This window comes from Bombina bombina, chromosome 8, assembly GCF_027579735.1.
Source record: "Bombina bombina isolate aBomBom1 chromosome 8, aBomBom1.pri, whole genome shotgun sequence".
Taxonomy (NCBI): Eukaryota; Metazoa; Chordata; class Amphibia; order Anura; family Bombinatoridae; genus Bombina; species Bombina bombina.
In genome coordinates this window covers 301,374,893-301,400,954 of record NC_069506.1, presented here as the reverse complement: position 1 = coordinate 301,400,954, position 26,062 = coordinate 301,374,893, and the positions used below count along the sequence as shown (strand labels likewise).

General features: G+C 40.9%; 1 protein-coding gene across 1 annotated transcript in view; it reads right to left on the bottom strand.

Annotated features, from left to right (window-relative positions):
• Window positions 1-269: 269 nt before the first annotated feature.
• The window catches only part of LOC128639226 (PR domain zinc finger protein 10), a 293,752-nt gene continuing 267,959 nt past the window's right edge, over window positions 270-26,062 (bottom strand). The window contains exon 24 of the mRNA XM_053691501.1: window positions 270-2,138. Coding sequence (XP_053547476.1) covers window positions 1,956-2,138 — 183 coding nt within the window. The 3' untranslated portion in view covers window positions 270-1,955. The remainder of the gene's footprint in view (window positions 2,139-26,062) is intronic.

The window sequence follows — 26,062 nt, the reverse complement described above, 5'->3', positions numbered from 1 at the left end:
GTATTTTGGGCAACAGATCATAGTTATACTGTAGGTGGCTACAATATTCACAACTAAAGAGTTAGAGGTTTTTCCTAGTCTTTGATTATAGTAATCCACTATTTAACAGCTTTTTTTTTATTTAATTAGTGTTTTATATTTGCTAATATGCCTCTGTGGCCAGGCACAACGATTTGTGTGTGTGTGTGTGTATATAAAATGATCAGATCAGCAGACTTCTTACCCATCAATATTTCTCCAGTAAAAGGAAGACAAAACAAAACCAGGAATAAAAAAAATAATTCTGTGTTCATAAATAAAATAAGTCTCCCTTCATTCATAAACCAGTTAATAAGTTGTAATGTGTTTCACAGAAATACAATTTGTGTCCTTGAGTACCAGAATATTTATCCTGGCTCTACACACCCCAGGAGTGGGTATTTAAAGTAATGTATTATTACTTAAAGGGACACTGAACCCAAATTTTTTTTTTTTGTAATTCAGATAGAGCATGTCATTTTAAGCAACTTTCTAATTTACTCCTATTATCAATTTTTCTTCATTCTATTGGTATCTTTATGTGAAATGCAAGAATGTAAGTTTAGATGCCGGCCCATTTTTGGTGAACAGCCTGGGTTGTCCTTGCCGATTGGTGGATAAACTCATCCACCAATAAAAAAGTGCTATCCAGAGTTCTGAACCAAAAAAAAGCTTAGATGCCTTGTTTTTCAAATAAAGATAGCAAAAGAATGAAGAAAAATTGCTAATAGGAGTAAATTAGAAAATTGCTTAAAATGGCATGCTCTATCTGAATCGCGAAATACATTTTTGGGTTCAGTGTCCCTTTAAATGAAACCAGCAATGTCCTACTTAAATGATAAACATAACACTATCTGTAACAATTAGAATATCTTGGTCTTCTTCTGCACTATGCGACATACACTAAATAAAATCTTTAGGTTTACAGTTTTCTTAACATATGTTGAAATCACATAACAAGTTTGTGGAAACATTTCATCCTCTTCCCAAAATGTGTCACAGGGAAGGGTCTTTACACAATTTGTAAAAATGTTGGTATGTTCTCAGTTGCAAAGTCCTGCACAAAAAAAAAAATTCCACATTATTAAGTAATTTCTAGTAATATAGCTATTCATGTGCAAATTTGGCTTGGATTATGAGTGATGTTACTTCGTATAACCCAGAATACCGAAGTTTTTTTTGATAACATTTATCACAAATGAATCTCAAGTTTCAATTCCAGTATTTCCCAAGGAAGAATCAAAACCTGATCCCTCATCCCAGGTCTGATTGCCTTTTCTTGTGTACAGTATAGATCCAATATTGACAAAGTACAGTGGTCCAATCATCATCCCTCCTAGGATCTCTGCACCTAGAGTTATTCTTCTTGCTACCTCCAACAGTTTTGAAGATATTGTTCATAATTGAATTTACAAAACGCAGGCCATTATTGTGTTTGTCTCCAGCAAGTAAAGTTAATATATTATTAGATCGGTGGATGGGGGATTAAGTAATATAAGGTGTGACATGTCTTCACATTAACTTTACAAGCTTCGGCCAGAGATGACTGCTCTTGGAATATGATACATCACCAAATGCCCAACATTTTACTGGTTAAAACACCACAGAGCCTTGTGCAGTTTATAAAATACTGCACAAGTATTTATCAAGGACATCCTCAAAGTACTGATGCATTATAGGAAGTATATCCAAACTCTTAAGGCTTCAATACTGGGCAAGTTCAGTAGCAATCATCTTATTATAATGCGCAAGGTATTCTGTTGGCCAAGGCTATGTTTTGTAATGTTGATTCCAGGTTTTTTTTTAAACCAGAAGAACCAACACTTTGGAAGATAAAGCTTTACAACAGGTTGATTAATTTCAACATGCCTGTAAGAGGGAAGAGTGTGATTTATTCCACAAGCAGCATACATTTCTTATGCACCCTTCCCCTTGATTCATGGCTTGCTGATATGCACTTCACTGCCTCCATTCATGGTAGTTGTAATTATGTACTGTGTTGTCTGAGCTTGGTTGTTTGTCTGCTGCTCCAAATGTTCATGGTTTTGAGATACCTCTTCTAAGGAAGTATTTTTCTTCATCTCTAGTTCACTCTGTCCTTCAGATATCACATAGTGTGCCTGTAGAAACACAAAGTCCACATGATACTTAGAAAGAATGACAGGGAAATGGTGTTCGAGTGAGTACGCGATGCAAAGAAAAAAAGGACAAAGTTGTATACAGTATCTACATATCTGCGGTCAAAATCTATGTTTTTATGTAAACATATAAGAACCACGAGGCGCCCTTTCTTTTTTTGTTTCAAGCTTATCAAGTCTGCCCACTTGTAATTAGCCCATAGGATAGCCATAAGTCTATCCCAGACATTCTTGATCTCCCCCACCAGTGTTTGTCATTACTACCTCTAATGGAAGTTTATTCAATGAATCAACCTCCCTTTCTGTAAATAAGTGATTCTGCAAATTACTCCTGAACCTACTACCTTTTAACATGAGGTAATGACCCCTTGTTCTGGTGTAGCTTTTAACCCCTTGAGTGCTAACGACGGATCTGAGCCGTCGCAGAGTTTCAGACTCTGGTGCTAACGACGGCTCAGAACTGTCGCTAGCACTCTCCCACCTTGAGGGAGATCTGGGGGCTCCCACCCGCTCCTACCCCGGCGATCGAGCCTGTATAGTGACAGGCATCGCCTGGCTTCACGTTTTGCGTGGTGACGTCACGCGCAATGACGTCACCGCAGAACTTTATTAACAAAATGACAATGTTATGTATAGGAAAAGGGGGCATGCTGCTTAGAAGCCTGTATCTCAGGCATCTAAGCAGCTACAGACCCCCAAGACCCACCGTTGGAAAGTTAATCGCCTAACCTTTCCAACATTGTAAGTCTTGTGGATCTGGAAAAAACAAAACAAAAAAACAAACAAACCCACCTTAAAAACGCTTAGCACCCAGGTGGGAAAGTAAAAAACAGCTAAGATAACAGATGGTCTGTAACCAATAAGGGTGCGCCAAAAAATAATAATATATATATATATATATATATATATAATAATGTGAAGTGATATAAAACACCTGTAAAACCTATGAGGCAAGTGCTAGTGCTATATGCATTCAAACATAAAATATTCTAATATTATTCAAAACTATAATTAGACAGAAACTCATATATATATATATAACACTTTATAAGATAAATGAAAGTAAAAATAATAATAACAATAAGTGAGTAACTCGTGACCCAATAATGAGTTATAGTGAATGAGGTCTTAATATATATACACATGTAAGCGAAATCAAAAACCGTGATCAGCATAAGTAAATTCAATAGTCAGATATCAGTAACAGTTCCTCTGTCGTAGTCACAATGATTAATATGGTGGTCACGATGATAAGTGTATGGTAGCTTGAAATAGATAGTATCCAGGAACAGATTGAAGGCAGCTCTCTTGTAAGATAGAAGATACAAGTACCAGGGAAAGAGAAGAGGCCGCCTAATGGTGTAATATCGTTGGTATAGACAGATGTAGACTTAAATGAACGTCAGATATACTCACAAAGCCCAGCTGCACATCCAGTGCAATAATGAACGAACCAAGGTTTTAGAGCCACTCGGCTGACTCAATCACTGGTGACAGCTTACACAGGAACACCTCCTCGACAATGTAAGGTCCCAAAGTGAATCCAATATCCAAAGATTTGAAGCAAGGATGGATAAAAAAAAAAAGTATTGTATTTTATTAAAATCACTTTAAAAAGCAGGAAACACAGCAACGCGTTTCTCAGCTCTTACACTGTTTCATCAGGCTATAGTGTTCCCTCACAACCTTGCTCTAATTAAACATACAAAGGACCAATCGCGAATGTGAATATTCGTGATTGGTCCTTTGTATGTTTAATTAGAGCAAGGTTGTGAGGGAACACTATAGCCTGATGAAACAGCGTAAGCACTGAGAAACGTGTTGCTGTGTTTCCTGCTTTTTAAAGTGATTTTAATAAAATACAATACTTTTTTTTTATCCAACCTTGCTTCAATTCTTTGTATATTGGATTCACTTTGGGACCTTACATTGTCGAGGAGGTGTTCCTGTGTAAGCTGTCACCAGTGATTGAGTCAGCCGACTGGCTCTAAAACCTGGGTTTGTTCATTATTGCACTGGATGTGCACCTGGGCTTTGTGAGTATATCTGACGTTCATTTAAGTCTACATCTGTCTATACCAACGATATTACACCATTAGGCGCCTCTTCTCTTTCCTATTTTTAGGAACTGGTACAGGTGGGAAAGTGCTTAGCACTCAAAGGGTCCAAAAAAAAATGCTTACAGCCTCAGCTCTATTAAGCCTCTTAATATACTTTACCTTCTCTATGCTACATATACTTAATAAGTCTCTTTTTAAAGTTTTATTATTTTTTTTAGCCCTATATAATTTTAGTAACCTCATTTAAACAGATTACAGTTCGTTTATATCTTTATGGAAATACGGCCTCTATAACTGTACACAATACCCAAGATGAGGTCTAACTATTAATTTTTAAAGTGGCATAACTATGTCTGCTGCGAATACCTTTACTTATACAACCAAGAAATCTACTGACCTTACCTGCTGCCACTAAAGCATTGTTAAAAAAAAAATAAAAAAATGCTTACCTGATAAATAATTTTCTTTCCTGGCATGGAGAGTCCACAATTCCATTCATTACTGTTGGGAATTTAACACCTGGCCACCAAGAGGAGGCAAAGACACCCCAGCCAAAGCTTAAGTATCCCTACCACTCCCCATACTCCCCCAGTCATTCAGCTGAGGGAATAAGGAAAAAGTAGGATAAACACTAGGGGTATATAGGTGCCAGAAGATTGGGGGGGAGAAACAAAAAAACGCTGCCTTAAAATTAAATAGGGGTGGGTCGTGGACTCTCCATGCCAGGAAAGAAAATAATTTATCAGGTAAGTATACATTTTGTTTTCTTTCTAATGGCATGGAGAGTCCACAATTCCATTAATTAATGGTGGAAATCCAATACCCAAGCCAGAGAGGACACAAAATGGACAGGGAGGGAGAACTAAAGGCAGGCGGACCTAAATTGAAGGCACAACCCCTTGAAGAACTTTTCTCCCAAAAGATGCCTCAGCTGAGGCAAAAAACATCAAACTTGTAAAATTTAGAAAAAGTATGCAAAGAGGACCAAGTAGTCGCCTTACAGATTTGTTCCATGGATGGATCACTGAGCAGGAATATGTAACATTTCTACATTATGAAACTAAAATGATAGAACCATTTGACTTAAAAGCCATTTTACATTGCCCAAAGGCCAAATTGCTAATTTAGTATCCCTCAAAAATATAGTGCAAGCATGGCAGAAATATTGCACAGAAACCCTTTCTGTACTGAATTTCTAGCGATTACGGGGAATCCTGAATTTGGTCCAGGTTGCTTTTATAAGGTTTTTAAACAATGGAAGAGCAAGGGTTTTTTAACGCAGATTAAACAACTTTTAACGTCAGACTTCGTGATTAATAATTTCCATAAAAACTCAATGCAATTTGGCTTACCTAAAAGAGACTTGTCTCTTTGCAAATTAGACATTATATTAATGGACTTCAAAAAAAGTATAAACCAGATTGGTCATTGAATTTATGAAGCAGTAAAATAAAGTTATACCAGGGAGGGGTACATTCTATATTCCACCTCTATAATTTAGTTAATTCACATTTGAATTTAAAACACGTGGAAGGAATACGGGGTAGAAGGCAAATGGATTTTCCAGATATCAATACTACAGAGGTACAAGATAGCTTAAAAATATTTCATAAAACGTGGGTACCAACAACTTAGCAAGAACCCCATTTGAAATTGATAAATAGGACCTATATAACAGCACATAGTTAATAGTTTGAATAAATGGTACAAAACAACTCAAGTGCGCCCCAAATGCAGTTCAAATGTGGCAGATATCTGTCACTATTTCTGGTCCTGTTCTAAAAAAATTTCAATTATGGACACAAATCAACTATTGGCTAATAAAAATACTGACAATAGAATGGGAGATTTTACCAAAACGTAATTTTCTTAACTAAATACTGAAACCAATAAATGCAGGAATAATGAACTAGTTAACACAATAATACTATTAATAAGGAATCTCATTCTTAAAAGATGGAAGTCCACCAGACCTTTTAAATTTGTTGAATGTAAAAAGGCTCTGATAGTACAGTGTACCATGGAACAATACTCCCTACAGTATCCTATTAATTTGCAGCTGAAACATTTTTTTAGCAAGTGGTTGGCACTCATTAAATCACTGCCAGAAAATATACAAATCAAACTAGTAAAACCTCTCAGTAAAACGGATTATGTGCTATAAAATGTTAATGCAGGTCATTTCCCAGAGTTTTGGATAGAGTACTAAAATAATACTAGATTAAAATGTGCAAAGTCAATATTAGAGAAAAGGAGATGGGAGGTAGCTTCTCAAAGGGAGATGGAGGGAAAAACAGGAACAGAGGTAGGCTTTTTTTCCTCCTCTTCACTCGTCAGAGCAGGATGGTAGTAATATACTGATTATGTTAGTATGTCACACTCTGTAACAGGTCATTTATGGAATAAGTTGATACGACTTAAATATAAGAAGGTATTATATGTAGTCTTTCTATGATGTACTAAAAACAGAATTTATGCTTACCTGATAAATTACTTTCTCTTACGGTGTATCTAGTCCACGGATTCATCCTTACTTGTGGTATATTCTCATTCCCTACAGGAAGTGGCAAAGAGAGCACACAGCAGAGCTGTACATATAGCTCCCCCTCAGGCTCCGCCCCCCCAGTCATTCGACCGACGGTTAGGAGAAAAAGGAGAAACCATAGGGTGCAGTGGTGACTGTAGTTTTACAAAAATAAATTTGAACCTGACAATTGCCAGGGCGGGCCGTGGACTGGATACACCGTAAGAGAAAGTAATTTATCAGGTAAGCATAAATTCTGTTTTCTCTTACATGGTGTATCCAGTCCACGGATTCATCCTTACTTGTGGGATACCAATATCAAAGCTTTAGGACACGGATGAAGGGAGGGAACAAGTCAGGTAACCTAAACGGAAGGCACCACTGCTTGCAAAACCTTTCTCCCAAAAATAGCCTCCGAAGAAGCAAAAGTATCGAATTTGTAAAATTTGGCAAAAGTATGCAGTGAAGACCAAGTCGCTGCCTTACAAATCTGTTCAACAGAAGCCTTATTCTTGAAAGCCCATGTGGAAGCCACAGCTCTGGTGGAATGAGCGGTAATTCGTTCAGGAGGCTGCTGTCCAGCAGTCTCATATGCCAATCGGATGATGCTTTTCAGCCAGAAGGAAAGAGAGGTAGTAGTCACTTTTTGACCTCTCCTCTTACCAGAATAGACAACAAACAAGGATGATGTTTGTCTGAAATCTTATAGTTGCTTTTAAATAGAATTTTAAAGCACGAACCACATCAAGATTGTGTAACAGTCGTTCCTTCTTAGAAACTGGATTAGGGCACAGAGAAGGAACAATGATTTCTTGGTTAATATTCTTATTAGAAACCACTTTTGGAAGGAAACCAGGTTTGGTACGCAAAACAACCTTATCTGCATGGAACACCAGATAGGGTGAATTACACTGCAAAGCAGACAATTCTGAAACTCTTCGAGCAGAAGAAATAGCTATTAAAAACAAAACTTTCCAAGATAATAACTTAATATCTATGGAACGTAAAGGTTCAAACGGAACCCCTTGAAGAACTGAAAGAACTAAATTTAGACTCCATGGAGGAGCCACAGGTTTATAGACAGGCTTGATTCTAACTAGAGCCTGTGCAAACGCCTGAACGTCTGGTACTGCTGCCAGACGCTTGTGTAACAGGAAATACAGAGCAGATATCTGTCCCTTTAAGGAACTAGCTGACAATCCCTTCTCCAATCCTTCTTGGAGAAAAGACAATATCCTTGGAATCCTAATCTTACTCCACGAGTAACCCTTGGATTCACACCAACAAAGATATTTCCTCCATATCTTATGGTAAATTTTCCTGGTGACAGGCTTTCTGGCCTGGATCAGAGTATCTATAACTGATTCAGAGAACCCACGCTTAGCTAGAATTAAGCATTCAATCTCCAAGCAGTCAGTTGCAGAGAAACTAGATTTGGATGCTTGAATGGACCCTGTATTAGAAGATCCTGCCTCGATGGCAGCTTCCATGGTGGAACCGATGACATGTCCACTAGGTTTGCATACCAAGTCCTGCGTGGCCACGCAGGCGCTATCAGAATTACCGAAGCCTTCTCCTGTTTGATTCTGGCTACTAGCCGAGGGAGAAGAGGAAGCGGTGGAAAGACATAAGCTAGACTGAAGGACCAAGGCGCTACTAGAGCATCTATCAATGCCGCCTTGGGGTCCCTGGACCTGGATCCGTAAAGGGGAAGTTTGGTGTTCTGACGGGACGCCATCAGATCCAATTCTGGAATGCCCCATAGCTGGGTCAGCTGAGCAAAAACCTCCGGGTGGAGTTCCCACTCCCCCGGGTGAAAAGTCTGACGACTCAGAAAATCCGCCTCCCAGTTGTCTACTCCTGGGATGTGGCGTGTTGAATATCGCTCTCAGTTCCAAAATGTTTATCGGGAGAAAAGATTCTTCCTGAGACCATAGGCCCTGAGCTTTCAGGGAGTCCCAGACCGCACCCCAGTCTAACAGACTGGCATCGGTCGTGACAATGATCCACTCCGGTCTGCGGAAGCACATTCCCTGAGACAGGTGATCCTGAGACAACCACCAGAGAAGAGAATCTCTGGTTTTCTGGTCCATTTGTATTTGAGGAGACAAATCTGCATAATCCCCATTCCACTGTTTGAGCATGCACAGTTGCAGTGGTCTGAGATGAATTCGGGCAAAAGGGACAATGTCCATTGCCGCAACCATTAATCCGATTACCTCCATGCACTGAGCTACAGAAGGCCGAGGAATGGAATGAAGAACTCGGCAAGTAGTTAAAAGCTTTGACTTCCTGACCTCTGTCAGAAATATTTTCATTTCTACCGAGTCTATTAGTGTTCACAGGAAGGGAACCCTTGTGAGCGGGGACAGAGAACTTTTTTCTACGTTCACCTTCCACCCGTGAGACCTTAGAAAGGCCAGAACAATGTCCGTATGAGCCTTGGCTCTGTGAAAAGACGACGCCTGTATTAAGATGTCGTCCAGATAAGGTGCTACTGCAATGCCCCGCGGTCTTAGTATCGCTAGAAGGGACCCTAGCACCTTTGTGAAAATTCTGGGAGCGGTGGCCAACCCGAAAGGAAGGGCCACAAACTGGTAATGCGTGTCCAGAAAGGCGAACCTTAGGAACTGATGATGATCTTTGTAAATAGGAATATGTAGGTACGCATCCTTTAGATCCACGGTAGTCATATATTGACCTTCCTGGATCATCGGTAAGATTGTCCGAATGGTTTCCATTTTGAATGATGGAACTCTGAGGAATTTGTTTAGAATTTTTAGATCCAGGATTGGCCTGAAAGTTCCTTCCTTTTTGGGAACTACAAACAGGTTTGAGTAAAAGCCCAGTCCTTGTTCTGCAATTGGAACTGGGTGCATCACTCCCATCTTTAGAAAATCTTCTACACAGCGTAAGAATGCCTGTTTCTTTGTCTGGTCTGAAGACAAACGAGAAATGTGGAACCTTCCCCTTGGGGGAGAGTCCTTGAATTCTAGAAGATACCCCTGAGCAACAATTTCTAATGCCCAGGGATCTGGAACATCTCTTGCCCAAGCCTGAGCAAAGAGAGAAAGTCTGCCCCCTACAAGATCCGGTCCCGGATCGGGGTCTACCCCTTCATGCTGTCTTGGTAGCAACCGCAGGCTTCTTGGCCTGTTTACCCTTGTTCCAGCCCTGCAAAGGCTTCCAGGTTGCTTTGGGCTGAGAAGCGTTACCCTCTTGCTTTGCGGTTGCAGAGGTTGAAGCAGGTCCGCTCCTGAAGTTGCGAAAGGAGCGAAAATTAGCCTTGTTTTTGGCCTTAAACGGTCTATCTTGTGGAAGGGCATGGCCCTTTCCCCCAGTGATATCCGAAATAATTTCTTTCAACCCGGGCCCGAATAGGGTCTTTCCCTTGAAAGGAATATTCAGTAATTTTGTTTTGGACGACACGTCAGCCGACCACGATTTGAGCCAAAGCGCTCTACGCGCCATAATGGCAAAACCAGAATTTTTCGCCGCTAACTTAGCTAATTGTAAAGCGGCATCTGCGATAAAAGAATTAGCCAGCTTTAGAGCATGAATTCTATCCATGACTTCGTCATATGAAGTCTCCCTCTGGAGCGACTCCTCCAGCGCCTCAAACCAAAAAGCCGCTGCAGTAGTTACAGGAATAATGCAGGCAATCGGTTGAAGAAGGAAACCTTGTTGAACAAATATTTTCTTTAGTAAACCTTCTAATTTTTTATCCATAGGATCTTTGAAAGCACAACTGTCTTCTATTGGTATGGTTGTGCGCTTGGCTAGTGTTGAAACTGCTCCCTCTACCTTAGGGACCGTCTGCCACGCGTCCCGCCTGGGGTCAGTTATGGGGAACATTTTCTTAAAGATGGGGGGGGGGGGACAAAAGGCACACCTGGTCTCTCCCACTCCCTAGTCACAATATCCGCCACCCTCTTCGGGATCGGAAACGCATCACTGTATACAGGGACTTCTAGAAACTTGTCCATTTTACACAATTTTTCTGGGACCACCATGGGGTCACAATCATCCAGCGTAGCTAAAACCTCCTTAAGCAGTACGCGGAGGTGTTCCAGCTTAAATTTAAACGCTAAGGAATCTGATTCTGCCCGCTGAGAAACCTTTCCTGTGTCAGAAATTTCTCCCTCGGACAGTACATCCCTCACTGCCACTTCAGAGTGTTGTGAGGGTACAACAGATAAATCATCCAAAACTTCTGATTGCTCATCCTCTGTTCTTAAAACTGAGCTATCACGCTTTTTAGGAAAAACTGGCAGTTTGGATAGAAATGCCGCAAGGGAATTATCCATGACTGCTGCTAATTGTTGTAATGTAATAGGGGCCAATGCGCTAGAGGTACTAGGCATCGCTTGCGCGGGCGTAACTGGTGTCGACACATGGGGAGAGGAAGGAGGACTATCCTCGTTACCTTCCGTTAAAGAATCATCTTGGGCTACATATGTAAGGGGGGTACCGCCATGGCTATTAAACACATAGAACAAGGTCTATCTGTAGGCTCAGACATGTTAAACAGACTTAGACAGCACTCAAATACAGTAAAATAAAATTTTTGAAAAAACGGTACTGTGCCTTTAAATAATAAAAAGCGCACACTTTTTTACTAAATCTCCAAAAATCATCCAATCTTTATGAATGCTTTGAAATGATTGCACAGTAAATTTCAAGTCAATTAACCCCTTACTGCCCAAACCGGAGCAAATTAAAGCTGGCAACCGGTTAGCAAACTACAGCACCATGCCACAGCCTCTGCTGTGGCCCTACCTTCCTTGGGGATTAGTTTTGATCGAAATAAGCCTCTCTGAAGTCCTCAAGTAATCTCTGGACTCTTCACATGGAGCTGCATGAAGCTGTCTGTAAAATCAACTGCGCAACTGAGGCGCGAATTTCAGGCCCCCTCCCTCTTCACTCTGGAGTTGTGGGGCCTTCCCAAGCCAAAATAGGTGTCTAAATATATGCCATGCAGAATAAACCCCAAAAAAGTGTTTCAAATGTAATATAAACTTGTATAAATATCAGATTTTTGTAAAAAAATAATCGATTGCCCCTTAACAGTGTCCACCAGTGTTTTGAGCCCTTTCAAATAAGCCTTCCTTCTATACTAAGTCTCAGAATATGGCTTACCTTTCCCACATGGGGATTCTTGTCAGTCTTCTAGCATTACTAAGTCTTGACTAGAAAAAATGACTGAAACATACCTTAAAGCAGTTAAGCCTGCAAACTGTTCCCCCCAACTGAAGTTTTCTGGTACTCAACAGTCCTGTGTGGGAACAGCAATGGATTTTAGTTACAACATGCTAAAATCGTTTTCCTCTCAGCAGAAATCTTCATCACTTTCTGCCACAGAGTAAATAGTACAAACCGGCACTATTTTAAAATAACAAACTTTTGATTGAAGAAATAAAAACTACAAATCTAACACCACATTCACTTTACCCTCCCGTGGAGATGCTACTTGTTAGAGCGGCAAAGAGAATGACTGGGGGGGCGGAGCCTGAGGGGGAGCTATATGGACAGCTCTGCTGTGTGCTCTCTTTGCCACTTCCTGTAGGGAATGAGAATATCCCACAAGTAAGGATGAATCCGTGGACTGGATACACCATGTAAGAGAAATAAACAATTGATGTTATGTTTTAATTATCTATGTTTATTTTTCTTGTTCCTTTTACTGTTTATATTAGAATTGATTTCGCCTATTTTGATTATTGTACATCATATACACTGAAAATTGAATTAAAAAATGATAAATACATTTTAAAAAAAAGAAAGAGGCTGATTAGGCTTCCAGGAACTCTTGGGTTGATCGGATTTAGAGGAGGTCAAGGATTTCTGCCCCTTGGAGTTACGAAAGTAACAAGAATTACTAGACTGACGACCCTTGGATCTAGCCTTCTTATCCTGAGGAAGGAAGGCACCCTTACCTCCAGTCACCGTGTAAATAATGGAATCAAGACCAGGTCCGAATAAAGACTTCCCCTTAAAAAGGTAAGAAAAGAAGAAGTCTAGACTTGGAAACCATGTCTGCTGACCAGGACTTTAGCCACAAGGCCCTGCGTGACAGAACTGCAAACCCAGAGGATTTGGCACTCAGGCAAACGATCTGCATATTAGCGTCACAAATAAAGGAATTGGCTATCTTTAAAGCCTTAATCCGATCCTGAATCTTCTGTAAAGGAGTCTCCTCCAAAATCAGTTCAGATAATGAGTCACACCAAAACTTGCAGCCGGTTGCCTAAGACCAAGCTCCGTAGGTACCCCTCCAATTTTTTTATCCATGGGGTCACTAAAGGAGGTACTATCCTCCAGAGGTATAGTAGTTCTCTTAGCCAGTGTGGAGAAGGACCATCCACCTTTGGAATAGTACTCCATAAATCCAGGTTAGAGTCAGAAACTTGAAACATTCTTTTAAAATTAGGGGACGGGGAGAAAACATAATTTATGCTTACCAGATAAATTCCTTTCCTTCCTGGCAGGGAGAGTCCACAACTTCATCCCTTACTTTTGGGAATACACCACCTGGCCACCAGGAGAAGGCAAAGACACCCCAGCCAAAGGTTTAAATAAACCTCCCACTTCCCCTATCCCCCAGTCATTCTGCTGAGGGAACAAGGAAAAGTAGTAGAAAAGAAGTGAAAAGGAAAGCAGTGTAAGCCAACACTGGTTGCCAGGTGGGGTGTTAACACAGATTGCTGGAAGGAGGACAGATAAAAACAAAATTTATGCTTACCTGATACATTTCTTTCTTTCCGGACATAGAGAGTCCACAATGTCATTCCAATTACTAGTGGGATATTCACTCCTGGCCAGCAGGAGGAGGCAAAGAGCGACACTTCCCTTACCCATAACCCCCAGTCATTCAGCTGAAGGGAAATGGAAAAAAGAAGAAACACAAAGGTGTAGAGGTGCCTGAGGTTTAGTAAAAATGACAGTCCGGAAAGAAAGAAATTTATCAGGTAAGCATAAATTTTGTTTTCTTTCCTAAGACATGGAAAATCCACAACATCATTCCAATTACTAGTTGGAACCAATACCCAAGCTAGAGGACACGGAACGAATAGGGAGGGAGAATAAGACAGGCACAGAAGGCACCACCTCTTGAAGAACCTTTCTCCCAAAGAAAGCCTCAGCCGAGGCAAAAGTATCAAATTTGAAAAAAAATATGCAGAGAAGACCAAGTTGCAGCCTTGCAAATCTGTTCCACAGAAGCTTCATTTTGAAAGCCCAAGAAAAGGAGACTGCCCTAGTAGAAGGAGCTGTAAGTCTCTCAGGAGGCTGCTGTCCAGCAGTCTCATAAGCAAAACAAATCATACTTCTCAACCAGAGGGAAAGAGAAGTAGAAGTAGCCTTCTGACCCTTACGCTTTTCAGAGAAACAAACAAACAAACAAACAAACAAACAAACAAACAAACAGGGCAGAAGACTGGCAAAAATCCTTAGTAGTCTGTAGGTAGAATTTTAGAGCGTGCACCGCATCCAAGTTGTGCAACAGACGCTCCTCATGAGAGGAAGGATTAGGACAGAGAGAAGGAACAATTTCTTGATTAATATTTCTATCCGAAACCACCTGAGGGAGAAAACCCAATTAAGTACGAAGGACCACCTTATCCGCATGAAAAATAAGGTAAGGCAAATCGCACTGCAAAGCCGAGAGTTCGGAAACCTTCCAACTATTTGAGGTACTGAACATCGTATAGACATCTAAAAAGATAGAGAAAGCTGACATAGAGAAATAACATTACATGCTCCGATACAAAATATAAGGATTATTAGAGCAGATTCAACGATCTCAAAGAATCACACGATGGCACCAAATCCCAAGCCATAGCAAAGCAAAAATTCTGAATATACAGAAAAAACAGAATTTATGCTTACCTGATAAATTACTTTCTCCAACTGTGTGTCCGGTCCACGGCGTCATCCATTACTTGTGGGAATATTCTCTTCCCCAACAGGAAATGGCAAAGAGCACAGCAAAAGCTGTCCATATAGCCCCTCCTTGGCTCCGCCCCCCCAGTCATTCGACCGACGGTTAGGAGAAAAAAAGGAGAAACTATAGGGTGCCGTGGTGACTGTAGTGTATAGAGAAAGAAATTTTTCAAACCTGACTAAAAAACCAGGGCGGGCCGTGGACCGGACACACCGTTGGAGAAAGTAATTTATTAGGTAAGCATAAATTCTGTTTTCTCCAACATTGGTGTGTCCGGTCCACGGCGTCATCCATTACTTGTGGGAACCAATACCAAAGCTTTAGGACACGGATGAAGGGAGGGAGCAAATCAGGTTACCTAAACGGAAGGCACCACGGCTTGCAAAACCTTTCTCCCAAAAACAGCCTCCAAAGAAGCAAAAGTATCAAATTTGTAAAATTTGGCAAAAGTGTGCAGAGAAGACCAAGTCGCTGCCTTACATATCTGATCAACAGAAGCCTCGTTCTTGAAGGCCCATGTGGAAGCCACAGCTCTAGTGGAGTGAGCTGTGACTCGTTCAGGAGGCTGCCATCCGGCAGTCTCATAAGCCAATCGGATAATGCTTTTCAGCCAGAAAGACAGAGAGGTAGCCGTAGCTTTTTGTCCTCTCCTCTTACCAGAGTAAACGACAAACAAAGATGAGGTTTGTCTAAAATCCTTAGTTGCTTCTAAATAGAACTTTAAAGCACGAACTACATCTAAATTGTGTAACAAACGTTCCTTCTTTGAAACTGGATTCGGACACAGAGAAGGAACAACTATTTCCTGGTTAATATTCCTGTTGGAAACAACCTTCGGAAGAAAACCAGGCTTAGTACGCAAAACGACCTTATCTGAATGGAACACCAGATAGGGTGGGTTACACTGCAAAGCAGATAATTCAGACACTCTTCTTGCAGAAGAAATAGCAACCAAAAACAGAACTTTCCAAGATAGTAACGATATCTATGGAATGTAAAGGTTCAAACGGAACCCCTTGAAGAACTGAAAGAACTAAATTTAGACTCCAAGGAGGAGTCAAGGGTCTGTAAACAGGCTTGATTCTGACCAAGGCCTGTACAAAAGCTTGCACATCTGGCACAGCTGCCAGCCGTTTGTGTAACAAGACAGATAAAGCAGAAATCTGTCCTTTTAGAGAACTCGCTGACAATCCCTTATCCAAACCTTCTTGGAGAAAGGAGAGGATCTTAGGAATTTTAATCTTACTCCAGGAGAATCCCTTAGATTCACACCAACAGATATATCTTTTCCATATTTTATGGTAAATCTTTCTAGTCACAGGTTTTCTGGCTTGGACCAGAGTATCTATCACAGAATCTGAAAACCCACGCTTGGATAAGATCAAACGTTCAATTTCCAAGCAGTCAGCTGCAGAGAAACTAGATTTGGATGTTCGAATGGACCTTGTATTAGAAGATCCTGTCTCAAAGGTAGCTTCCATGGTGGAGCCGATGACATATTCACCAGGTCTGCATACCAAGTCCTGCGCGGCCACGCAGGAGCTATCAGAATCACCGAGGCCTTCTCCTGTTTGATCCTGGCTACAAGCCTGGGGAGGAGAGGGAACGGTGGAAACGCATAAGCTAGGTTGAACGACCAAGGCACCACTAATGCATCCACTAGAGTCGCCTTGGGATCCCTGGATCTGGACCCGTAGCAAGGAACCTTGAAGTTCTGACGGGATGCCATCAGATCCATGTCTGGAATGCCCCATAATTGAGTCAACTGGGCAAACACCTCCGGGTGGAGTTCCCACTCCCCCGGATGGAAAGTGACGACTCAGATAATCCGCCTCCCAGTTGTCTACTCCTGGGATGTGGATTGCAGATAGGTGGCAGGAGTGATCCTCCGCCCATTTGATGATTTTGGATACCTCTCTCATCACCAAGGAACTCTTTGTTCCCCCCTGATGATTGATGTAAGCTACAGTCGTCATGTTGTCCGACTGGAATCTTATGAATCCGGCCTTCGCTAGTTGAGGCCAAGCCTGGAGAGCATTGAATATCGCTCTCAGTTCCAGGATGTTTATCGGAAGAAGAGACTCTTCCCGAGACCATAGACCCTGAGCTTTCAGGGAGCCCCAGACCGCGCCCCAGCCTAATAGACTGGCGTCGGTCGTGACAATGACCTACTTTGGTCTGCGGAAACTCATTCCCTGAGACAGGTGATCCTGGGACAACCACCAACGGAGTGAGTCTCTGGTTATCTGGTCTACTAGAATCTTTGGAGACAAGTCTGTATAATCCCCATTCCACTGCTTGAGCATGCAGTTATAATGGTCTTAGATGAATTCGAGCAAAAGGAACTATGTCCATTGCTGCCACCATCAACCCTACTACTTCCATGCACTGAGCTATGGAAGGCTGCAGAATAGAGAGAACTTGACAAGCGTTTAGAAGCTTTGACTTTCTGACTTCTGTCAAGAAGATCTTCATTTGTAAAGAATCTATTATTGTTCCCAAAAAGGGAACTCTTGTTGACGGGGACAGGGAACTCTTTTCTACGTTCACCTTCCACCTGTGAAATCTGAGAAAGGCTAGAACAATGTCTGTATGAGCCTTTGCCTTGGAAAGAGACGACGCTTGAATTAGAATGTCGTCCAGATAAGGTGCCACTGCAATGCCCCTTGGTCTTAGAACCGCTAGAAGGGACCCGATCACCTTTGTGAAAATTCTGGGAGCAGTGGCTAGTCCGAATGGGAGAGCCACGAACTGATAATGTTTGTCCAGAAAGGCGAACCTTAGGAACTGATGATGATCTTTGTGGATAGGAATATGTAGATACGCATCCTTTAAATCCACGGTAGTCATATTGACCCTCCTGGATTGCAGGTAAAATTTTTGAATGGTTTCCATTTTGAACGATGGAACTCTGAGAAATTTGTTTAGAATTTTTAAATCCAGAATTGGTCTGAAAGTTCCCTCTTTTTTGGGAACTACAAACAGATTTGAGTAAAACCCCTGACCTTGTTCCACAGTTGGAACTGGGTGTATCACTCCCATCTTTAACAGGTCTTCTACACAATGTAAGAATGCCTGTCTCTTTATTTGGTTTGAAGATAAGTGAGAAATGTGGAACCTTCCCCTTGGGGGTAGTTCCTTGAATTCTAGAAGATAACCCTGAGAGACTATTTCTAGTTCCCAGGGATCCTGAACATCTCTTGCCCAAGCCTGAGCAAAGAGAGAGAGTCTGCCCCCTACTAGATCCGGTCCCGGATCGGGGGCTACCACTTCATGCTGTTTTGGTAGCAGCAGCAGGCTTCTTGGCCTGTTTACCCTTGTTCCAGCCTTGCATTGGTTTCCAAGCTGGTTTAGTCTGGGAAGCGTTACCCTCTTGTCTAGAGGCTGCAGAGTTAGAAGCCGGTCCGTTCCTGAAATTGCGAAAGGAACGAAAAACATAATTTATGTAAGAACTTACCTGATAAATTCATTTCATTCATATTAGCAAGAGTCCATGAGCTAGTGACATATGGGATATACATTCCTACCAGGAGGGGCAAAGTTTCCCAAACCTTAAAATGCCTATAAATACACCCCTCACCACACCCACAATTCAGTTTAACGAATAGCCAAGAAGTGGGGTGATAAGAAAAAAGTGCGAAAGCATATAAAATAAGGAATTGGAATAATTGTGCTTTATACAAAAAAATCATAACCACCACAAAAAAGGGCGGGCCTCATGGACTCTTGCTAATATGAAAGAAATGAATTTATCAGGTAAGTTCTTACATAAATTATGTTTTCTTTCATGTAATTAGCAAGAGTCCATGAGCTAGTGACGTATGGGATAACGACTACCCAAGATGTGGATCTTTCCACACAAGAGTCACTAGAGAGGGAGGGATAAAATAAAGACAGCCAATTCCTGCTGAAAATAATCCACACCCAAAATAAAGTTTAATGAAAAACATAAGCAGAAGATTCAAACTGAAACCGCTGCCTGAAGTACTTTTCTACCAAAAACTGCTTCAGAAGAAGAAAATACATCAAAATGGTAGAATTTGGTAAAAGTATGCAAAGAGGACCAAGTTGCCGCTTTGCAAATCTGATCAACCGAAGCTTCATTCCTAAACGCCCAGGAAGTAGAAACTGACCTAGTAGAATGAGCTGTAATCCTCTGAGGCGGAGTTTTACCCGACTCAACATAGGCAAGATGAATTAAAGATTTCAACCAAGATGCCAAAGAAATGGCAGAAGTTTTCTGGCCTTTCTAGAACCGGAAAAGATAACAAATAAACTAGAAGTCTTTCGGAAAGACTTAGTAGCTTCAACATAATATTTCAAAGCTCTAACAATATCCAAAGAATGCAACGATTTCTCCTTAGAATTCTTAGGATTAGGACATAATGAAGGAACCACAATGTCTCTACTAATGTTGTTGGAATTCACAACTTAGGTAAAAATTCAAAAGAAGTTCGCAACACCGCCTTATCCTGATGAAAAATCAGAAAAGGAGACTCACAAGAAAGAGCAGATAATTCAGAAACTCTTCTGGCAGAAGAGATGGCCAAAAGGAACAAAACTTTCCAAGAAAGTAATTTAATGTCCAATGAATGCATAGGTTCAAATGGAGGAGCTTGAAGAGCCCCCAGAACCAAATTCAAACTCCAAGGAGGAGAAATTGACTTAATGACAGGCTTTATACGAACCAAAGCTTGTACAAAACAATGAATATCAGGAAGAATAGCAATCTTTCTGTGAAAAAGAACAGAAAGAGCAGAGATTTGTCCTTTCAAGGAACTTGCGGACAAACCCTTATCTAAACCATCCTGAAGAAACTGTAATATTCTCGGTATTCTAAAAGAATGCCAAGAAAAATGATGAGAAAGACACCAAGAAATATAAGTCTTCCAGACTCTATAATATATCTCTCTGGATACAGATTTACGAGCCTGAAACATAGTATTAATCACAGAGTCAGAGAAACCTATTTGACCAAGAATCAAGCGTTCAATCTCCATACCTTTAAATTTAAGGATTTCAGATCCTGATGGAAAAAAGGACCTTGAGACAGAAGGTCTGGTCTTAACGGAAGAGTCCACGGTTGGCAAGAGGCCATCCGGACAAGATCCGCATACCAAAACCTGTGAGGCCATGCCGGAGCTACCAGCAGAACAAACGAGCATTCCTTCAGAATCTTGGAGATTACTCTTGGAAGAAGAACTAGAGGCGGAAAGATATAGGCAGGATGATACTTCCAAGGAAGTGATAATGCATCCACTGCCTCCGCCTGAGGATCCCGGGATCTGGACAGATACCTGGGAAGTTTCTTGTTTAGATGAGAAGCCATCAGATCTATTTCTGGAAGTTCCCACATTTGAATAATCTGAAGAAATACCTCTGGGTGAAGAGACCATTCGCCCGGATGCAACGTTTGGCAACTGAGATAATCCGCTTTCCAATTGTCCATACCTGGGATATGAACCGCAGAGATTAGACAGGAGCTGGATTCTGCCCAAACCAAAATTCGAGATACTTCTTTCATAGCCAGAGGACTGTGAGTCCCTCCTTGATGATTGATGTATGCCACAGTTGTGACATTGTCTATCTGAAAACAAATGAACAACTCTCTCTTCAGAAGAGGCCAAGATTGAAGAGCTCTGAAAATTGCACGGAGTTCCAAAATATTGATCGGAAATCTCACCTCCTGAGATTCCCAAACCCCTTGTGCCGTCAGATACCCCCACACAGCTCCCCAACCTGTAAGACTTGCATCTGTTGAGATTATAGTCCAGGTCAGAAGAACAAGAAGCCCCCTGAACTAAACGATGGTGATCTGTCCACCATGTCAGAGAGTGTCGTAAAATCGGTTTAAAGATATTGAGATATCTTTGAGTAATCCCTGCACCATTGGTTCAGCATACAGAGCTGAAGAGGTCGCATGTGAAAACGAGCAAAGGAGATCGCATCTGATGCGGCAGTCCTAAGACCCAACATTTCCATGCATAAGGCTACCAAAGGGAATGATTGTGACTGAAGGTTTTGACAAGCTGATATCAATGTTAAACTTCTCTTGTCTGACAAGGACAGAGTCATAGACACTGAATCTATCTAGAAACCTAAAAAGGTTACCCTTGTCTGAGGAATCAATTAATTGATTGGTAAATTGATCCTCCAACCATGAACTTGAAGAAACAACACAAGTCGATTCGTATGAGATTCTTCGAAAATGAGAAGACTGAGCAAATACCAAGATATCGTCCAAATAAGGAAATACCAAAACCCTGTTCTCTGATTACAGAAAGAAGGGCACCGAGAACCTTTGAAAAAAATTCTTGGAACTGAGGCTAGGCCAAACGGTAGAGCCAAAAAACTGGTAATGCTTGTCTAAAAAGAGAATCTCAGACACTAAAAGTGATCTGGATGAATCGGAATATGCAGATACACATCCTGTAAATCTATTGTAGACATATAATGCCCTTGCTAAACAAAAGGCAGGATAGTCCTACAGTAACCATCTTGAATGTTGGTATCCTAACATAACGATTCAATAATGATAGATCCGGAACTGGTCTGAAGGAATTGACCTTCTTTGGTACAATGAAGAGATAAAATAAAACCCCAGCCCCTGTTCCAGAACTGGAACTGGCATAAATACTCCAGCCAACTCTAGATCTGAAACACATTTCAGAAATGCTGAGCCTTTGCTGTGTTAACTGGGACACGGGAAAGAAAAAAATCTCTTAGCAGGAGGCCTTAACTTGAAGCCAATTCTGTACCTTTCTGAAACAATGTTCTGAAACCAGAGATTGAGAACGGAATTGATCCAAATTTCTTTGAAGAAAACGTAATCTGCCCCATACCAGCTGAGCTGGAATAAGGGCCGCACCTTCATAGGTACTTAGGAGCTGGCTATAGGTTTCTATAAGGCTTGGATATATTCCAAACTGGAAATAGTTTCCAAACTGATACCGCTCCTGAGGATGAAGCATCAGGCTTTTGTTCCTTGTTGTGAGGAAAGGAACGAAAATGATTATTTACCCTGGAAAGAAAGGGAAAGCAAAGTTGACTTAGAAGACATATCAGCATTCCAAGTTTAATCCATAAAGCTTTTCTAGCTAAAATAGCTAAAGACATATACCTGACATCAACTCTAATGATATCAAAAGATGGTATCACCAATAAAATTATTAGCATGTTATAGAATAATAATAATGCTATAAAATTATGATCTGTTACTTGTTGCGCTAAAGGTTCTAACCAAAAAGTTGAAGCTGCAGCAACATCCGCTAAAAATATAGCAGGTCTAAGAAGATTACCTGAACATAAGTAAGCTTTTCTTAGAAAGGATTAAATTTTCCTATCTAAAGGATCCTTAAATGAAGTACTATCTGCCGTAGGAATAGTAGTACATTAGCAGGAGTAGAGACAGCCCCATAACCTTAGGGATTTTTGTCCCAAAAAACTCTAATCTGTCAGATGGCACAGGATATAATTGCTTAAACGTCTAGAAGGAGTAAATAAATTACCCAAATTATTCCATTCCCTGGAAATTACTTCAGAAATAGCATCAGGGAGATAAAACACTTCTGGAATAACTACAGGAGATTTAAAAACCTTATTTAAACGTTTACATTTAGTATCAAGAGGACCAGAATCCTCTATTTCTAATGCAAATAATATTTCTTTAAGTAAAGAACGAATAAATTCCATCTTGAACAAATACAAAGATTTATCAGCATCAACCTCTGAGACAGAAACCTCTGAACCAGAAGAACCATTATCAGTATCAGAATGATGATGTTCATTTAAAAATTCATCTGAAAAAAGAGAAGTTTTAAAAGACTTTTATGTATACTAGAAGGAGAAATAACAGACATAGCCTTCTTAATGGATTTAAAAAATAAAATCTCTTATGTTATCAGGAACACTCTGAAAATTAGATGTTGACGGAACAGCAACACGTAATGTAACAGTACTAAAGGAAATTTTATCTGCATTAATAAGTTTGACATGACATGCAATACAAACAACAGCTGGAGAAACAGATACCAAAAGTTTATAGCAGATACACTTAGCTTGGTAGCTCCAGCACTGGGCAGTGATTTTCCTGAAGTATCTTCTGACTCAGTTGCAACGTGGAACATCTTGCAATATGTAAAAGAAAAAAACAACATATAAAGCAAAATTGATCAAATTCCTTAAATGACAGTTTCAGGAATGGGAAAAAAATGCCAGTGAACAAGCTTCTAGCAACCAGAAGCAATAAATAATGTGACTTAAATAATGTGGAGACAAAAGTGACGCCCATATTTTTTAGCGCCAAAAAAGACGCCCACATTATTTGGCGCCTAAATGCTTTTGGCGCCAAAAATGACGCCACATCCGGAACGCCGACATTTTTGACGCAAAAAAATGTCAAAAAATGACGCAACTTCCGGCGACACGTATGACGCCGGAAACAGAAAATTTTTTTTGCGCCAAAAAAGTCTGCGCCAAGAATGACGCAATAAAATGAAGCATTTTCTGCCCCCGCGAGCCTAACAGCCCACAGGGAAAAAGTCAAATTTTTTAAGGTAAGAAAAAATGATTGAAACAAATGCATTTATCCCAAATATGAAACTGACTGTCTGAAAAATAAGGAATGTTGAACATTCTGAGTCAAGGCAAATAAATGTTTGAATACATATATTTAGAACTTTATAAACAAAGTGCCCAACCATAGCTTAGAGTGTCACAGAAAATAAGATTTACTTACCCCAGGACACTCATCTACATGTTTGTAGAAAGCCAAACCAGTACTGAAACGAGAATCAGCAGAGGTAATGGTATATATAAGAGTATATCGTCGATCTGAAAAGGGAGGTAAGAGATGAATCTCTACGACCGATAACAGAGAACCTATGAAATAGACCCAGTAGAAGGAGATCACTGCATTCAAATAGGCAATACTCTCCTCACATCCCTCTGACATTCACTGCACGCTGAGAGGAAAACCGGGCTCCAACTTGCTGCGGAGCGCATATCAACGTAGAATCTAGCACAAACTTACTTCACCACCTCCATCGGAGGCAAAGTTTGTAAAAACTGAATTGTGGGTGTGGTGAGGGGTGTATTTATAGGCATTTTAAGGTTTGGGAAACTTTGCCCCTCCTGGTAGGAATGTATATCCCATACGTCACTAGCTCATGGACTCTTGCTAATTACATGAAAGAAATTGGACTTATTCTTAGCCTTGAAAGGCCTATCTTGTGGGAGGGCATGGCCCTTTCCCCCAGTGATATCTGAAATAATTTCCTTCAATTCTGGCCCAAAAAGGGTCTTACCTTTGAAAGGGATATTAAGCGATTTTGTCTTGGAAGATACATCCGCCGACCAAGACTTTAGCCAGAGTGCTCTACGCGCCACAATTGCAAACCCTGAATTTTTCGCCGCTAATTTCGCTAACTGCAAAGCGGCGTCTAAAATAAAGGAATTAGCTAACTTAAGTGCGTGAATTCTGTCCATGACCTCCTCATATGGAGTTTCCCTACTGAGCGACTTTTCCAGTTCCTCGAACCAGAACCATGCCGCTGTAGTGACAGGAATAATGCACGAAATAGGTTGAAGGAGGTATCCTTGCTGTACAAAAATCTTTTTAAGCAAGCCCTCCAATTTTTTATCCATAGGATCTTTGAAAGCACAATTGTCCTCAATGGGAATGGTCGTGCGTTTGGCTAGTGTAGAAACCACCCCCTCGACCTGGACTGTTTGCCATGTGTCCTTCCTGGGGTCGACCATGGGGAACAATTTCTTAAATATAGGAGGAGGGACAAAAGGTATGCCTGGCTTCTCCCACTCCTTATACACTATGTCCGCCACCCTTTTAGGTATTGGAAAGGCATCAGGGTGCACCGGGACCTCTAGGAACTTGTCCATCTTGCACAATTTTTCTGGGATGACCAGATTGTCACAATCATCCAGAGTAGATAGCACCTCCTTAAGTAATGCGCGGAGATGCTCTAATTTAAATTTAAATGTCACAACATCAGGTTCTGCCTGCTGAGAAATTCTTCCTGTATCAGAAATTTCTCCATCTGACAAACCCTCCCTCACTGCCACTTCAGACTGGTGTGAGGGTATGACAGATAAATTATCATCAGCGCCCTCCTGCTCTACAGTGTTTAAAACTGAGCAATCGCGCTTTCTCTGAAATGCTGGCATTTTGGATAAAATATTAGCTATGGAGTTATCCATTACTGCCATCAATTGTTGCATAGTAACAAGCATTGGCGCGCTAGAAGTACTAGGGGTCGCCTGCGCGGGCATAACTGGTATAGACACAGAAGGAGAGGATGCAGAACTATCCCTACTTCCTTCATCTGAGGAATCATCCTGGGCAACTTTACTAAATGTGACAGTACTGTCCTTACTTTGTTTGGACGCCATGGCACAATTATCACATACATTTGAAGGGAGAACCACCTTGGCCTCCATACATACAGAACATGATCTATCTGAAGGTACAGACATGTTAAACAGGCTTAAACTGGTTAATAAAGCACAAAAACCGTTTTTAAACAAAACCGTTACTGTCTCTTTAAATGTTAAACAGGGCACACTTTATTACTGAATATGTGAAAAACTATGAAGGAATTATCCAATCTTTACCAAATTTTCACCACAGTGTCTTAATGCATTCAAAGTATTGCACCCCAATTTTCAGCTGTTAACCCTTAAAATGCGGAAACCGGAGCCTTTTACAATTTAACCCCACTACAGTCCCAGCCACAGACTTTGCTGCGACTTCACTTATCCCAGGGGGGTATACGATACCAATTCCAGCCTTCTAGGAACGTTTTCAGTGGATACCAGACCCTCTCACATGCAGCTGCATGCACTGCACTCAAAAGAAACTGCACAATAATGGCGCGAAAATGAGGCTCTGCCTACTACAGAGAAAGGCCCTTCCTGACTGGGAAGGTGTCTTAACTAGTGCCTAGCAATAAAAACGTTCCCCAAATAGTAAAAAGTTTGAAATCCACTTCAAAACTTTAAATAATAACTTAAATAAACAATCGATTTAGCCCTTAAGAGTGTCCACCAGTTAATAGCCCATAATAAGCCCTTTATTCTATCTGAGTCTAAGAAAATGGCTTACCGATCCCCATGAGGGAAAATGACAGCCTTCCAGCATTACACAGTCTTGTTAGAAAAATGGCTAGTCATACCTTGAGCAGAAAAGTCTGCAAACTGTTCCCCCCAACTGAAGTTCTCTGGGCTCAACAGCCCTGCATGGGAACAGCAATTGATTTTAGTTACTGCTGCTAAAATCATACTCCTCTTTTAAACAGAACTCTTCATCTCTTTCTGTTTCAGAGTAAATAGTACATACCAGTACCATTTCAAAATAACAAACTTT